General features: G+C 46.2%; 2 protein-coding genes across 4 annotated transcripts in view; both read right to left on the bottom strand.

Moving 5' to 3' along the window:
- Window positions 1–867: 867 nt before the first annotated feature.
- Window positions 868–4,558, bottom strand: zfp36l2 (zinc finger protein 36, C3H type-like 2). The gene is made up of 2 exons (XM_051415765.1): window positions 4,210–4,558; window positions 868–4,065 (listed from the first exon to the last, which is right to left on the bottom strand). The coding sequence occupies exons 1-2, from the start codon at window positions 4,297–4,299 to the stop codon at window positions 2,860–2,862; spliced, it is 1,296 nt and encodes a 431-aa protein (XP_051271725.1). The 5' UTR covers window positions 4,300–4,558; the 3' UTR covers window positions 868–2,859.
- Window positions 4,559–6,818: 2,260 nt separating this feature from the next.
- The window catches only part of LOC127372226 (thyroid adenoma-associated protein homolog), a 94,662-nt gene continuing 85,834 nt past the window's right edge, over window positions 6,819–15,646 (bottom strand). For all 3 annotated transcript variants that reach the window (XM_051415754.1, XM_051415743.1, XM_051415735.1), the window contains exons 37-38: window positions 8,532–8,710; window positions 6,819–7,434 (exon numbers count right to left, since the gene is read on the bottom strand). In XM_051415754.1, coding sequence (XP_051271714.1) covers window positions 7,111–7,434; window positions 8,532–8,710 — 503 coding nt within the window. In that variant the 3' untranslated portion in view covers window positions 6,819–7,110. The remainder of the gene's footprint in view (window positions 7,435–8,531; window positions 8,711–15,646) is intronic.

Raw genomic sequence — 15,646 nt, 5'->3', positions numbered from 1 at the left:
GACCATCCAGATGTGTATACACCCTCGAGTACTGGAGTGGGGAGATGTTCTGCTGCATTTAACAGCTTTCAGGTTCAACATTTTACATAAACACATACAAACTTTATAAAATACATGTTCAATATGTTCCAGCCTTTCTGGTTTTACGAGTCCCGAGTTCAGTCTCCTCAGGTGATCTCCTTTAAACAACCACCTGAAGCCCAAAGGTCAGAGGATCAATATATGTAGGTCATGGCCCTGAGTACGTTTACTCTTTGTAAAACTTTATTTAAATTCATTCCACCTCGAGGTTGTGCTGACAATCTGTTGTAATCTTATATAATAATAACACTCCCATCCATTTTATTATATATCATTCACAGTGAGGTTGTAGATAAAGTTCTCTTTATGCTCCTCAACCTCCAAAACACTAAAAAACAACCAGAAACTGTAAATTATTATTAATCTGTGTAATGAATTACCCTGGGATGGAGTCATGGATGTGACTCCCTCCTCCACCGCTGCCTAACCTTCATACAAACTCTCCTCTGGAAGACAGATCTCCTCCTGATGGACGCTGAGCTGCCCACACGTGTGGCTCTGGGCTCCCTACACATTTTCCATTTTAAAATTCCAGTCTTCATTCCTCAGATGGTGCAGACTCGTCGCTCATCGCGCTCCGTTTATAGCAGACATTATGTAATATTAGTTTATTCAGGACTAACGCTGATCTGTACTGTCCCAGGGTGCAGATACAGTTCACTCAGGGTCTACACATCGACCCAGAGGTCCCCCAGACAGCTGTGCAGGAACATCTGGTGTGTTTCTGTCAGACCTTCACACTGATTAACACCAACGAAGAAGAAACCAGAGCCCGGCAGTCTGAAGCTTTTTCAAAATGATTTTTATTGGGAGAACTACAAAAAATGTACAGTACAAAGTTAACAGTCTCACACTCAATTTGTAGTGAACTGACTCCCCCAAAAAAATATCACAACTCTCGTTGTCTTTTTGTCCGTTTTTTGTTACATTCAAAAAGCTTTACTTCTGATAAAGTAGTCAAAAGTACATAGTGCGCATCCCCCTGTACCTACTATGTACAAACCAAACGTATTCATCCACTTCCCTCTCCAGCAAACTCAAAGACTCAGACTAGATTTCAATATCAAAAACAAAATAATAATAAGAGGAATGGGAATTTAGAAAGGTTACGGTTGTTCTTTTAATCAGAGTATCTGAGTGGTAACAACCTTTAAAAAATAAAATAAAAATCAAACACTACATTCAGTTCAACCTGTGTATAAAAGATGCCATATGTAGGAAAAATACTTTATTTGGTTAATTTTAAGGCATGTTGAAGATGGTGAACCCCATAGGCACTACACAATAATACTGGGGCAACAAGGGATTGCTACATTCTTTAGCACGTGGCTGGAATCACAGTGTGACCTCGTGCAAACAGAGGAAAACAAAAACAAAATAAAAATACTTTTTTGGTTAATTTATTGACTTGGGTTCTTTGTCACTGACGTCTGATCTAGATAAAAAAAAAAAAAGAAGTAAGGTTTGGACGGTCTGTACAACCACACTGTTGATACATTCTACAGAAACATCTACAATAGGGATCCTCCAGAACAAAAAGCCTTCTACAGCACTGACACACGACCTCAGGAGCAAACAGCAATCACGCAAACTGTTTAATAAACGTAAACAAGGAAACAAAATTAATGAAATAAATATCACATACGTTCTCTTAAATTAAGATTTTTTTTTTTTAACTCATTTACAATAAAAATAACCAAAGTGAAGTTACAAAAACAAAAAAAACAAAAAAGGAGAAAAACAAAATATATATATTACTGTGAAAAGAACATACACTCCACTTTATGCAGATTAATAATGGCGATCATAATTTAAACATAAAAGAATATAGATCTATTGCTTCATCATACTTGATAAATACAGTATGGACACAAATTACCAATGTAGCCTATACTTTTGTTTTCACAAGATAATAAATAAGTTAAATAGTCCATAGCCAGTTATGCACAGCTATGTAAATCACTCAAAAAAACAGCTAAAAAAATATATATTCAACCATCAGCAGTGATTTCCCCAAACAAACCCAACTCAAGAGTGCTTCTTAAACCGAGCAACACAAACTAGAAGTAACCAAACGAACCACTGGGTGGCGCTGGGAGGAGAAGACAGGTCTGGAATGGAAGTTGAAGCTTTCAGAAATAAAGAAATAAAAAGACACTTGATAAAAGAAATAAATGTTACTTTGAGTCAAGGCATATTCTTGGCAGGATGGGAGGAAATCTGAAACACCGCTTACAGTCTCTTCTTCTTGTCAAGTCTTGTTACCCACACATCTAAATCCCAGGGAAAGTGTGGCTTTGCCTGATAGAGCAAAAAAAAAAAAAAAACCAAAGGGAGGAGAAGGAGGAGAAGGAGGGCTGCCGTGAGCCCCTCGGGCAAGGCACTGATGGAATGCCTTCTGTTTGCTATCTAAAGTTTTAATACAGCTATATTACATACAAAGGAAGAGTACTAACTAATGCCAGCTCACTTTATTGATCCCTGTGGGTGTCTCCTCTTGCCCCCCTCCAGGGAGGTCAGAGCAGGGTCAGCACCCTGGAGCTGCGAGGGATTCAATGTCTTGCTCAAAGGCACTTGGGCAGGGTGAGTTTCTGCTGCTGAAGATCTGGGGAGGGAGGGTGAGGGGGGGTTAACCGGGATCCTCTGCTTGAAGGACAGTCTACCTCACACACTGACACCCCCCCCCACCACACACACACACACACACACACACAGGGCTCCTCAACCACCCTGCCCCGATCCGTCCATAAATCCGCATGAAAAACATTTGATGTGTTTTTAGTCATCAGAAATCGACAGCCTGCTGAAGATTGGCAACCGTCTTCCCGCGTCCAGACTCGGGGACTCGGAGCCGCTGAGGCTCCCGGAAGAGCTGAGGGACCCGCTCGCATAGCTTTCCCGGTCAGAGAGCGAGTCTGGCGGGCTGGGAGGAGGCTCGAACACCGGAGACTCGCTGAGGCGGCGCAGCGCCTGCAAGTGGCTCATGTTGTAGGTCGGAGGGGAGGGCGGGCACACGCTGCCCTGCAGGTTCCCGTAGTAGGCACCGGCGGAGTGGTTGTTGGCGTACCCGCTGGGGGTGTGCACCGCCAGGGGGGCCAGCAACGCTTTTAAGTCCTGTCCGGGGAAGTTGAAGGCACTGTTGATGCAGGACACGGAGTTGGGTGAAAGCACCTCGTCGTAGAAGCTGGAGGCGGAGGTGCAGGAGGAGGCGGTGGTGGGCGGCGGGGGGGTCCGGGACGTGGGGCTGTCGAGCAGGGGAGACTCCAGCCCGTGGTGGGTGGAGAAGCCGGAGAAGCTGAGGCTGTGGTGGAGCTTTGGTCTGTCTCTCTGGGTGTAGCCGAGCTGCTGCGGGGGGAGGACGTCCCTGTGGCCGTAGCCGCACAGCTCTCGGGCCGACCGGGCCTCCCCCGCCTGCACGTTGGCGTTGGCGGCCGGAGCGGGCCGGCGCTCGTCGGCGTTGTGGATAAAGTGACACCGGGGACCGTACGGGCAGAACCCGATGGTGTGGAAGGTGCGGCACGGCTCCGTTTTGTACTTGGGGTGGCGGGACAAGCTCCTCAACTCGTGGTAGCCGTGAGCGAACTGACATTTCTCCCCATACTTGCACGACCCGTTCTCCTCGAAGGGCCGGCACAGCTCGGTCTTGTAGCGGGTGGAGTTGATCTGAGAGCCGGGCTTCTGCTGCAGCACGCCCCGGTCTCCGCTCTCGCTGTACGCGCGGTCGCGGAACTTGTTCTCCTTGTTCATGAGGGCCGTGGCGCTGCTGCTGTTGCTGCTCGGCGTGTTCTCCTTCAGGCTTCCGTAGGAGCCCATCGAGTACTTGTTGCCGTTGTTCATCGCCTCCACGTTGCTGGTCGAGTTCCTGCGGAAAAATCCCGGCGCGAAGGAGCCTCCGGAGCCCGGAGTCGTGACCGGAGCCCCCACCGCCTTCTTATCCAGCATGCTGTTGATGTGGAGGGCGTTCATGTTCATGCTTTTATCTTGCTGTGGGGGGGAAAGAGGGAACAGTTAGCAATGCACAAAGACTTTCTGGGACTTTTTAACCAACTTTACTGTGCAACCTGTTGCAGCTGCACAGAGTGTGTGTGTGTGTGTGTGTGTGTGTGTGTGTGTCCGGGCAGACCTTACCTTGTAAAGCAGGTCCATGTCGTAGAAAGCAGACAAGACGGTCGCAGACATCTCTTTTCCCCAGGTTAGCTGCCGCACTCCCTCTTTCATGGAGGACCGACCAGGATCCTTGGATGCGACGGGCGGTAGTTTGTGCCACGACTGGTTTTTGGTTGTGGAAAAGTTGCTTTAAAAGTTTCAACGTGCAGCTTAAGTCCGTAGAAAAAGGAAGGAGAAGAGAAAAGGGGGGACAGGGTTGTGTTGTTGGGTTGTAGGTGGCTTTATTTCCTCCCCTCGAGAAGCGCTGAGCCAGAGAGCCTCACTGTGAGCCGCTGGAGGAACACATGCGTATTTAACGCCTGACGGAGGCCGGGGAGGGGCGAGCTCAAGTCGGTGTAAACTTCAGCGAGCAGCAGCCTCCTCCCTTCCTCCCCTGAAAAAAACCTTCCATTCACCGGTTGGCCGCCTGTTCTTTAACACCACGCCTTGAAATCCAACCTTCCTCCCTCCCCCTCCTCCCTCACACCCCTCTCAACTTTTCCTTTTTTCTTTCTTTCTTTCTTTCACTCAGTTTTGTGGAGGTTTTGCTGTTGGGGGGGGGTGACTCTGAGGCGCATGCAGGCTGTGACACACTCACACCTCTAATGAAGCACTATGTGTTGCTCTATTGGAAATAAAGGAGAAATGAGCTCCTCCACCTCTCCTCCCTCCCTCCCTCCCTCCCTCCTGGGGGTCTGAGCCAGCCACCTACCTACCCAGTGACAAGGCCACCCCTCGAGCCTCTGGACCACCACACTTGGAAGCTGACATATGTATTTGTAATGGAAGGAAACTCTCTCTCCCTCTCTCTCCCTGTGGATGGGGTGAGACCACAAGTATGAGCGGAGAGGAGTCCAGGCAGAGTGCAGGACAATTTTTAGACTCCACCGGTTGCATAATGCTCCTGCACCGTGCACCGTGCAGCAGCAGCCGGTTGCACCGTTAGAGACACTTTACCTTTAAATCACACATCTCTTTACAAACACAAGAAGCATTTTACTTGGTTTAAGCAGTCTTCTAAGACCCCCCCACCAAATCTCAGAGCCCAGACTGCAGGAATGTGGTTTTCATGGCAGAGCAACACTGCCCCCTTGAGAGCAAACTGGGAACTGCCGGGGGGAGAGAGAGCGGGGCGCCACCTGCTGAGTGAAGCTGGAGGAAGGCTCACACACACACACAGACACACACACAGAGGCCTGTTGGGCAGAAACTCTTCCAGAGATGTTCTGGTGGCCACAGTGCCGCCTCTGTGGGGTCAAAGGGCGCCGTGCGGCTGCAAGAACCTGCCCCCCCCCGCTCAGCGTGATGTAACCTTCCCCAGGATGGCAAAATGTTCACATGAAAATGTCAAACTACTCCACTCTTGGAGTTATGTCAAGTTTTTAAAACCCACAGTGGAAAGATTGCAGTGTTGGCAGTGGGGGGGGGGGTCTATATATATCAGGGCTCCCAACCAGGGAGGGGGTAGAAACTGTTCACCAGAAATTGCCGCTTTGTGCGACACTGGTAACCATTAAGTCTTTTCCATATCGGATCATAAGTGGAAGATTTTTCTCCTGGTGACATATATATGAGAGAGAGAGAGAGAGAGAGAGAGAGAGAGAGAGAGAGAGAGAGAGAGAGAGAGAGAGGAAAAATAGCAACAAGGCGAAAAACAAGTGACATAAGAGGTTGGAATCTACTACTACCAACCCTAAAATTAGTCTGAGGGCTGCCCCAGGACTATTTGCGCTTTTGCAAGTTGTGATAAATAGTTTAATGTGAAGGACAGACGCGGCGAGGCTCCTGAGAAATCCCTTGAACATGTCCTCGTCCACAGAAACCGCTCTCCCATCACACGGCTCTGTTTTTATTGGGGGATGTTCGAGCTGCTCCAAAACATTACGTCAGTTTTACTGTAACAGGGAACATGGCGATCGACCGGGGGGGGTCAGCATGAATCCACACACACACACACACACACACACACACACACACAGAGGACAGTAGTCCATTGTGCCGTCCTAATTACATAACCAGGAAAAGTAGAGGGAAGCATAAAAACACAGTCCAATGGGAAGAATCCTGCAGTAAATTAAATATCACAGGAAAATAACACCTCGTATAAACATACAGTAGAAGTCAGAGCGCACACTGAAATACAACTTTGGTGACGTGTCGGGAGAGAAAACACTTGCTTTCACAATCCCAGTGCCTCGCTCATAAAAAGCTCCTCGCTGCACAATCACACCATTGAAGTTGGGCTGCTTGAAGCTTCAGGCGCGGAGTTGTTTTGTTCCAGAAACCTTAAATCCCTGCCGGACCTACGGCCCGCGCTCAGTGCTCACAGCGGTACAGTCGTGTGACACATTCCCACTGATCAGAGAACAGTGCATCGAGTGTTGCTCTCATTTTCTTACGGCTTCACAGCTGCCACACTTTATTATTATTATTATTATTATTATTATTATTATTATTACTACTGTCTGTCTCTTCTGCCTCTTTATTCAAACTATTAGCATTAAATGTGTGAGACATTCAACTTTATGTCTTTCCTCTGAGGGAAAAGACAACATTGGGATAAAAAAAACGCAGGAATTTCAGACAAAAAATTTAATTAAAAACATTTTTTAATCAGAGACACGTACAGTAAAAAAAGAAAAACCCAATTGTTTCGTTCCTTTGGTTAACCACAAAGCCGGTCTGTGGTCTCATACGTTCGTTCATGGAAGTTATTTTATCTCTTTCTTTATTTTAAAAGGATCCATATGTAAGATTCCTTTATTATTTTTATGTATTCATCACTTTTTGAACAGATTGGACCAAATCAGACCCCCCCCCCCCCTCCACAGCGTTCTGAAAGTTACAAACAGAAGCTTGAATATCAGAAACCCTCGGACTCCTCTACCTCAGCCTCTCCAGCACTTCCAGAGCCAGAGCGGCCCTCTGGCTCCGCAGCACCAGCCGGGCGTGCTCCATGGTGCAGGAGAACTGGGGCAGGGCGGGGAGCGAGTCCAGGGCCTGCTGGGAGCCGAGCGCCTTGGCTCGGGCCCGAGTGGACAGCGTACGGATTTGGTGGAGCTGGTCCGGCTCTGAGATTCCTGAGACCTGGGTCTGCTTGAAGGTCAGGATGAGGGAGTCGAGGTGTCCGTGAAGCAGCTTCACCCACTGGACCGGCTCGGCCCACAGGTTCAGATCCCCCTTTTCAAACAGGAAGTCCTCTTCATCCTGGTCACAAAACGGGAGACAGTTTACTGGATGAGGACTTAAATCAGTTTAGCTTCCACCGACCTCAGAAGGAAATATTACACTCTTCAGCTGCTGAATGCTCCTCTGTGTTCACCTGCTAACCTGCCTGTCTGTTTTTAAACTGGGTTCATATCACAACTTTCTAATATCTCTAAAACGTTTAAATGCTACGTAGAACTGAGAGAAACTACGAAATGAGGCAGTAATTCTCACTATTGTCAGTATAAGCGACACCGTGCACATCACACATCATCATTTGACCCGTAGTTAGTGTAATTTTAGTAGATTTTAGTGGAACTGATCTCCTCTGAAAGACTCTGATCAATGAATGAACATCAGCCTGTCCTCTGGAGCAGATCCTCCACAGCGTAAGGAAAACACCCGCTGTGTTTAGGAAGATTGCATGTCTCAGTTGCACTTCCATCTGGATATAATTATATTTTACAGTCTAACATATTTTCAAACATTTAAAAAAAAAGCTCTGGTTTTGTGGTTTAATACTGAGTGCAAAGAAACATACAGTTTGGTGGGAGGTGGTTGTTTTTCCTTTGTTATTTTAAAGGAGGGTACATTATATGATTGGTTCCCTTTAAGATCTCTTATCACAGAGTCAACTGTCCTCCCCTGACTCACAGACATATATTTTATGGATATTTCATATTATATTCAATGCATAACAACAACAGAACAGATTCTATTTAGTTTTCTTTAAAGAAATGAACAAAATGCTTTTACAACCTTTAAAATGAAGAACCCCGTCGAGGTTTGGCGACCCCTGTTGGTTGGGATCCTGCTCTATAGGATGTTTCTGAGTTCTATTATGTTACTTTGTGTTTTCTTTAGATCAGTAATAAAGACAGAGCGATTATCTATCAATAAGTAGCTGAAGATATTGGCAATCAGCTACGTGTGACAGAGAGCGGAAACCTTTTATTTTGACTTCTACTGAGCAGAACCAAACAATGCTACTCTATCTGTCCATCAGTCACACTCTGACGGGAATCGCTGCTAGAAGATGTTTGTACTGTTTGTTCCTGTGCCACGGGGTCAGCTCCCGGACAGCCACAGATTCTCACCAGACTGGAAGCTTCATCTGCCACCGCCTCATCATCGCCCTCCTCTTCCTCTCCCAGCAGCCACTCTGTCAGAGCGAGGACACCGGCCGGTTCCTGCCCCCACAGCTCAAACAGCCGACACAGGAGTCCCACGCCCGAGTGCAGGGCCACAGGAGGACACACGGAGACAGCGGCCACATCTGAGGACGGAGACCACCAGTTTAGACAAAGTCTGTAAACAGTGATTTATGTTTAAAACATGGACAACTAGTTCACAGACGCACAGAAAGCAGTGACGAACACCCAGAACATGAATGAACAATCAACAAACACGGTCAAAAGATCACAGGTCGTCTTCGTCTGAATCCAGCTACTACTCCTCCTCCTACAGAGTCGTTATGTGACTGTGTCAGCTGAGCAGAGAGAACTTACAGTTGTTTCTCCTTTAGTCTAAAGTCCAGCTTTGACCTCTGCCCCAGGATCTAAGGTTAGGCTCAAGCTCATAATGAGGTAAGAGGTCAGGACAAACACTCCCAAAGGTCTCCTGAGAGGAAGATGCAGAGTGCAGGACGGCTGTAACATTATCAGGAAGTTCTTTGTAACTTCTACACCCGGTCCACACTGCAGACCTGAGCAGTGGACCTGTGGTATCCACACTGAGAGCGTCTCTGCTGAAGCCAGCCCCATCTTCCTATACAAAGTTTACCTTTAATAAAGTACAATAAAGCCTTGTTGATATATGAATGCATTCTATCAGAGATTAGATATTAATCTCAAACAGATACAGGAGGCAGAAATAGTGAAAGTGCAGCGAAAGCCGTATATGCTGCTGGAATATTGTCAGTAAGACTTTAGGGCCTTTTTCACTGGGTATTGTTGCTGGGCATTAAACAGCTTGTGGAAATAACTGGCGAGACCTCGACTCTCTAGTGGAGCTCTGCTGCAGCTGAGACCAGACGTTCTGCCACACACATGCACTGCAGCAGCCGGCTGTGTGAACCGGCTTTAGAAAGGAAACATATAACCCAAACTTTTGGTCTGAGGCCGGATCTGTCAGTGTGTTTCCATGCATGTATACACAGGTTCTAACAGTGGACGTGCATTACACCCTGTGAGTCCACTGAGAACCATTACTTATAGTGTCCCTGAATCCAAAATAATTCAATCCAAAGTCTCAAACTGAAAATAATTTACTTTCCACAGCTCAACAAAACATGTTTTGTAGAATTCAGATGCATTCGCGCTCGAAGGGGAAAAATGTGCCCGTCACTGCGCCGCGAGGACGAAAACAAGGACAAAAACCTCTTCAGGCTGCAAGATGATCAAACACCAAATAAATATCATAAATATGGGAGAGTGAACGGAGCTCCTGTACGTTAACAAATAACCTACCTTCAACCTGATTTACCCCAATAACCAAGCTTCTTGTGTGCAAGTGTTGGTGCTTGAGGCTGTGTGTGTGTGTGTGTGTGTGTTTGTGTCGTCTCTGGGCTTGGACAGCCTTCTTGGAAACAAAACTATAACTCATATAACCGACCAACGATCAGAGTGTGTGTGTGGATTCTAAACTATTCTGCATGTTGCAGCAATATGCATGCGCATGCACGGACGCACGCACGGTGCAAGCTTCCTGTTTACGTGTTAATGAATGAACGGATTGCCTGCATGTGACGTCCATGTGGACTTTATTCTTACATGTAGTGACTGTGAGGAATCACATTAACAATAAATCCCGCTCTGTCGCCGTCTTCCTCTGTAGCTCTCACACTCAGACTGCCATGAGGCCCGGAGGGAAAACACAACGTATGACTTCATTTAACGACTCCAGTTGTCCACGCAGCAACTATCTGACACACAGGTTGTGTGTCTGTGAGTGTGTGAGAGTGTTGTTCTCCCACCTTGACCATCCTCACCACAGCTGACACCCAGATAACACCGCAGACTTCAAAAGGCTTTGAGAGCCACTAGCCAAAACACTACCACTATGGGAAGAGAGGAGGGAGGGAGGGAGGGAGGGAGGGAGGTATACGGACCCCCATCAGCACACATACAGTATAACACACACACACACACACACACACACAGGGTTGGGAACCCGGATTGTTTTTCTCTTCAGAGAGGAGGCGTAAAATGGGAGTCTGAGCGGAGAGGGAAACCCGCTCTGTGAACATTAGAGGCCGCTGATTGTGCCGTATTAGAGGAGATTTAAGAGTTTAGGAGCTTGAGTGACAAATTCCTTTCTTTACCAAGAAGCCGCCTCTCTCTGGGACTGCCCTGCCCTCTGATGTCAAGCCTTTACAGCCCCATAATAGGAACATAATAGGAAATTTTAGCTGCATTCAATTTATCTGCTTCTCTACGGAGGTTTCACACATCGCTTAACGCGATTTCCATCCTCCAGCTTTTGCTGTAAAATACTCTTTTTCTCAAGGGGATTGTCTTTCACGCCGTTGCTGCCGTGTGTGTCGGGTGTGAGAGTATGTGTGTGTGCTGGCATGGGTTAGTCCTAAGTAGGTATTATTTGCGTTGGAAGGCTCTTCCAGTGACTCTGCAGATGACAATATGAGTGCCAGTTGGAGCGGGCTTTGAGTAGGACGGGGTGAGGCTGTGTGTGCTGTGGAGCTGGCATCCGTTGGCACTCTTATAGTACATCTGAGCTGGGCAGGGCAGCAGCGCGAGGGGAAAAACTTAACCTTGTGCCACTTGTGGAAACAGTGTTACAGTTGTACCATTCTGAGCTTCTGAAGATTTCAAAAGAAAAACAAACTCAACTAAGATCTTTGGTTGCCTTGTTTGAGACTCCATCGGGTTTCCAGAGAGAACCACACAAACAAACAGCTCAATCAAATTATCTCTTTCTAGGAAATTATTTTCCAGAACATTTTCCACTTGCTCACAAACAGAAATATAATGTTTGTTTTTAATGATGAAGTGTTTCAGGTTCATCACGAGACCGAGAACATCGCTGCAGGTCCGTTCCACTTCGCATCCGCAGCCACACCGACTGACATGGCTGAAATAAAAAGGCAGCGTTTAAACCTTCATGTCTGGTTAACCCACTGTGTGCCAACTGTCGAGTTTCACACTAAACAAAATGCTCAAGCAAAACAAACCTTTTCCAGGATGTTTGGTCATTTTAATTGATTTCCAGGTGTTTCCATGACTGGGAAACTACAAGACACATGGTTACAGACTCGTCAATAACTGTACCTACTATAACTGATTATTTAGCAGAATTACAATCATTAAATACTGTTTTTTGATCCTAAAAGATCCTAAAAATCTTTACATTCTTTTTCAAAGGTGACGTCTTCAGATTACATTTTTACAGCAATCTTCCCAACCCTGAGCATGGCAACGTGCCCACAATGCTAACATGCTGATGTTTAGCACGTACCATGTTGAACATCGCAGTTCAGCCAAAGCGTCTAACGAAAAACCAAAAACAGAACGTGCTGTCTCATACGGAGCTGAAGAAATCTAATCTTGTCTTGTACTTGTTCATTTCCTTCCCTTTTTCAGCCCGCTTATCTGAATCTGTTATATTCAACTGAAGTTTGGTTGTTGTTTCTTTCACATAAGGTTTTATTTGTATGTACTCAGACAAAACACAGGATGATGGGGTCTGCCCAAATTCACTACAATGCAAAACTACATTTAAAAACTCCCCAAATCCTCAGTGAACAATCGGAGAGACAAAGACAGTGTGAATGAGGGATTATTATATACAGACAATATATAACAACAATATGCTCTGTCTGTCTGTCTGTCTGTCTGTGAACCTTGTTGTGTCTGATCAACAGTGGGGACATTAGAGTCACTGATTTAAATGAAGAGGGTGAAGAGACCTTCGCTGTTCAGAAAATCCTGACTGAGCCTCTGCAGCTGGGGGGGTGTCAGATGTCCCATTGAGTGGGGGAGGATGAGGTTGGGAGGAGGGGTGAGTGACGGGTTTCGGCGGGCTGTCAGGACAGTGAAATGAGAGAAAACACTTCCCGCCCCACACTCTTCCCCTCACTGGTGTCATCATGTTCACTGTATTGGGAATTAATTCCTTCGCTCAGCCACCCACATCTGAGGGATTCAGCAACACCCATCCCACCTGGGGGCCAACGGACCACCGTACGGGTCCCCCAGCCACACCTGCTCTGCCCTACAGTCAGCTCTTTATTCCACACAGCCTGGACAAAGACTGCCTGTCCAAGAGAGGTTGCACAGACCCATCAATGCAGGGTTTAATATGTGATCAGACGAGGGAGGGGGCGGCTTAAAAGTGCATCATGGAAGTGTGTGAAAAACAAAAAACCTGACAGGTGACAAGACAGGATTTTCTCCCAACAACGGCCACAACATTTAACTTCACAAACACTCAAAGGAAACACACACACACACACACACACACACACACACACACACACACACACACACACACACACACACACACACACACACACACACACACACACACACACACACACACACACACAAAGAGAGAGAGAGAGAGAGCGAGTGCTACAGATGCAACAGTGGAGCCGAGACACCAGGAAGCATAGGTGCGAAGATACAGAGGTGTGAAATAAAAACACACTTTACAGCCCTGACTTCCTCCGGAGGCTGACGAGAAAAACAGGGAGTGCTTAGCAGCAGCAACATCAACAGGAAACATCAGCTTGAATAATAATAGCACAAAACTCAGCGGTTGAGCATTAGCATAGAAACAACAGTCTGACAGGGTTCAGTTCAAAGGACCAGATACAGAGTGAACGGCTGCCTCAACAGGGAGCACACCGAGGCTCCTCTCTGTCTCCATCAGGGAAACCTTCCAACTCCTATATCTGAACATTGTTTGGGAACTCCTGTCCTCTGAGACACAAATCAACGGAGGGAAGAGGCCGAGATACAGGATGTAGTATGGGTCCAGCTCTAAAAAGGCTGGATCCTACAATTCCCATAATGCAACTGAATGGCATTTTCCATTAGACACCCCCGGTGACTCTTTCAGGGTTACAATATTTTTAATTTCTTTAATGATATTTGTATATTGGGGGCGGACATTTCATTCATATTTGCTGGATTACCAACGATCCACACACTGCGTCCCCTAACCCACAGACAAACAGGAAACATTTAGAGACTAATCAGACATCACCATCTAGCCAGAAATGTAACGATGGCACAGTTTTATGGCTCATCTTAACTCCTCTGGATGAAGGAGGTGATAACTTTAAGACGTTTGTTGAATTTCTTTCTGTGCATGTTTAACGCCAAAGTCTTTTCATTCAATTCAGACACCAGAGCGACGTGTTAAAGCACATTCACATATGGAGGTGCACGGCTGAAAGAGTCTGAACTATCCTGCTGAAGTGAACAAATGATCTGTACCTATTCTCAGAAACTGACGTTTGAATTTAATTTGATAATTTCACAATGAGGCCGGCACACAGTTGGATTGTGAAATAGCCACAGCAACAGGATCCTCTGCTGCCCCTCTTTTATCTTCCAAACACATCTCAATAAAGTGTCACAACCCACTGTGTACACACGCAGCCTGCAGACAGCCGCCGTTACTGCAGTCACATGACTTTATTTCACACCACCCACCAAATCATTAAAAGCTCCTGCTGCTTGATGGCAAGATGGCAAGAAAACCACAATTTCTGCATGTGTGTGTGTTTTCAGCGGAGGGTGAAATAACAGCTTATTTATTCCAAAAGTAAAAGGTTAAAGCTGCAAATCTCTCCCTGTAGTAGCAGCTACTGACTCCACTTTCTGTGTATCGTATTCTCGTCCTTGTTCAGCGATTCATCCGACATAAAGCCGGTTTAATGGCTGAGTGTTAAAATGGGACGAGGTCTGTTTAATGAGTGTCCTTCAGCACCGTCAGCTCGTTCACGTCCATTCCTCTGTGTCATCCACTGTAAATGAATGAACTGGGGGGAGAGGACACGTGAATGGCATATTCTCCACGGGCATCTGTTACACTACGCAAAGTAGGTTAACTCAGGAGAGATTGGTTGATAATGGTTCACTGAGAACGGCCTGGAAAACACGGGTGTGTCAGCAGAGTATGGGACTTCCTTAGCTACCACTAACTCCAGGCATCTGATATCCACGTAAGGTTACTCATCATTCAAATAGTAAGTTAAGATCAATGATGTCCAACATACCTGACTTCATTGTTATTTACTATATACATGTTTTCATTCTAAGTCTTGAAGTTGTCTTTTTATTCTCCTTTCATCTCGTCACGTCTTTGTTATCACAACCTTTATGTTCTGTATGATATAAAAGTGGAGGATTACTGTGAATCAATGCCCTCTTACACACCGACGTCCAATCCGAGTCCCTCCGTGCTCTATATATATAAAGTGATCCCTCTGTTCCTGTCACAGTGCCGGAGGTCCAGCGAGGCTGAGCGGAGTTTGATTTCAGACCCAATTAGTCTGGAGGTATTTGGGTGGTGCTGCTGGTGGGTGTGTGGTTGGTAATGCTGGTTGTGGGGGGGGGAGATTGGGTTAAATTAGATTTGCTCTTCCTGTCCAAGACAATGGCTCCACTGTGGCTGACAGCTCTGGGAAGAAGAGCTTCAACTAACCTTATGTGAATCTGCACAAAGTTCTCTCCCACCCACACAAAGCAGGTTACATTTGGATTTTAAAAGAGACTAATTCTACTATTTTAAAAGCATTTACACACCTCTAACTTTTAGGAGGATCTGTTGGCAGTAAGGGAATATAATAGTCAGAGGTCACACACACTCTGCAGGTTCCCTGGAGGACGCCATGTTTCTACAGTACAGGGTTCCCACTTTTTAAGAAATCACTTTCCAGGACATTTTTCCTCGATAACACAGGACAGCACAAACAAACGGTCACATGATTTACCGGTGGACGGAGTAGTGACAAGCTCTCCAGCACACTGACCACACTTTCCTCTCACTGTAACATTCATTTGATCCATAAGTAACAGCTCAAATCAGAATTTCCACCTCCACAGAGCCGTTTTCATTCCCAGCTGTTCAGTTTGGTCCTTTAAAGTCAAGGCGAGTCCTCGGTTGCTTAGTGATGAAAGAATATCTGTTATTTAATGTTATTATTTAATGAAACCCCCGGTACAGCGAATGCTCCAAACTTATT

The sequence above is a fragment of the Dicentrarchus labrax genome, unplaced genomic scaffold (assembly GCF_905237075.1).
Source record: "Dicentrarchus labrax unplaced genomic scaffold, dlabrax2021, whole genome shotgun sequence".
Classification (NCBI taxonomy): domain Eukaryota; kingdom Metazoa; phylum Chordata; class Actinopteri; family Moronidae; genus Dicentrarchus; species Dicentrarchus labrax.
The sequence above is the reverse complement of the archived record's forward strand: the minus strand, read 5'-3'. Positions and strand labels throughout refer to the sequence as shown.

Bases quoted from the DNA above. Each gene is read 5' to 3' on its own strand.
- zfp36l2 (XM_051415765.1), bottom strand. From the start codon at position 4,299: ATGAAAGAGGGAGTGCGGCAGCTAACCTGGGGAAAAGAGATGTCTGCG. The intron at 4,066-4,209 runs GTAAGGTCTGCC...TCCCCCCCACAG, and splicing joins ACATGGACCTGCTTTACAAG to CAAGATAAAAGCATGAACAT.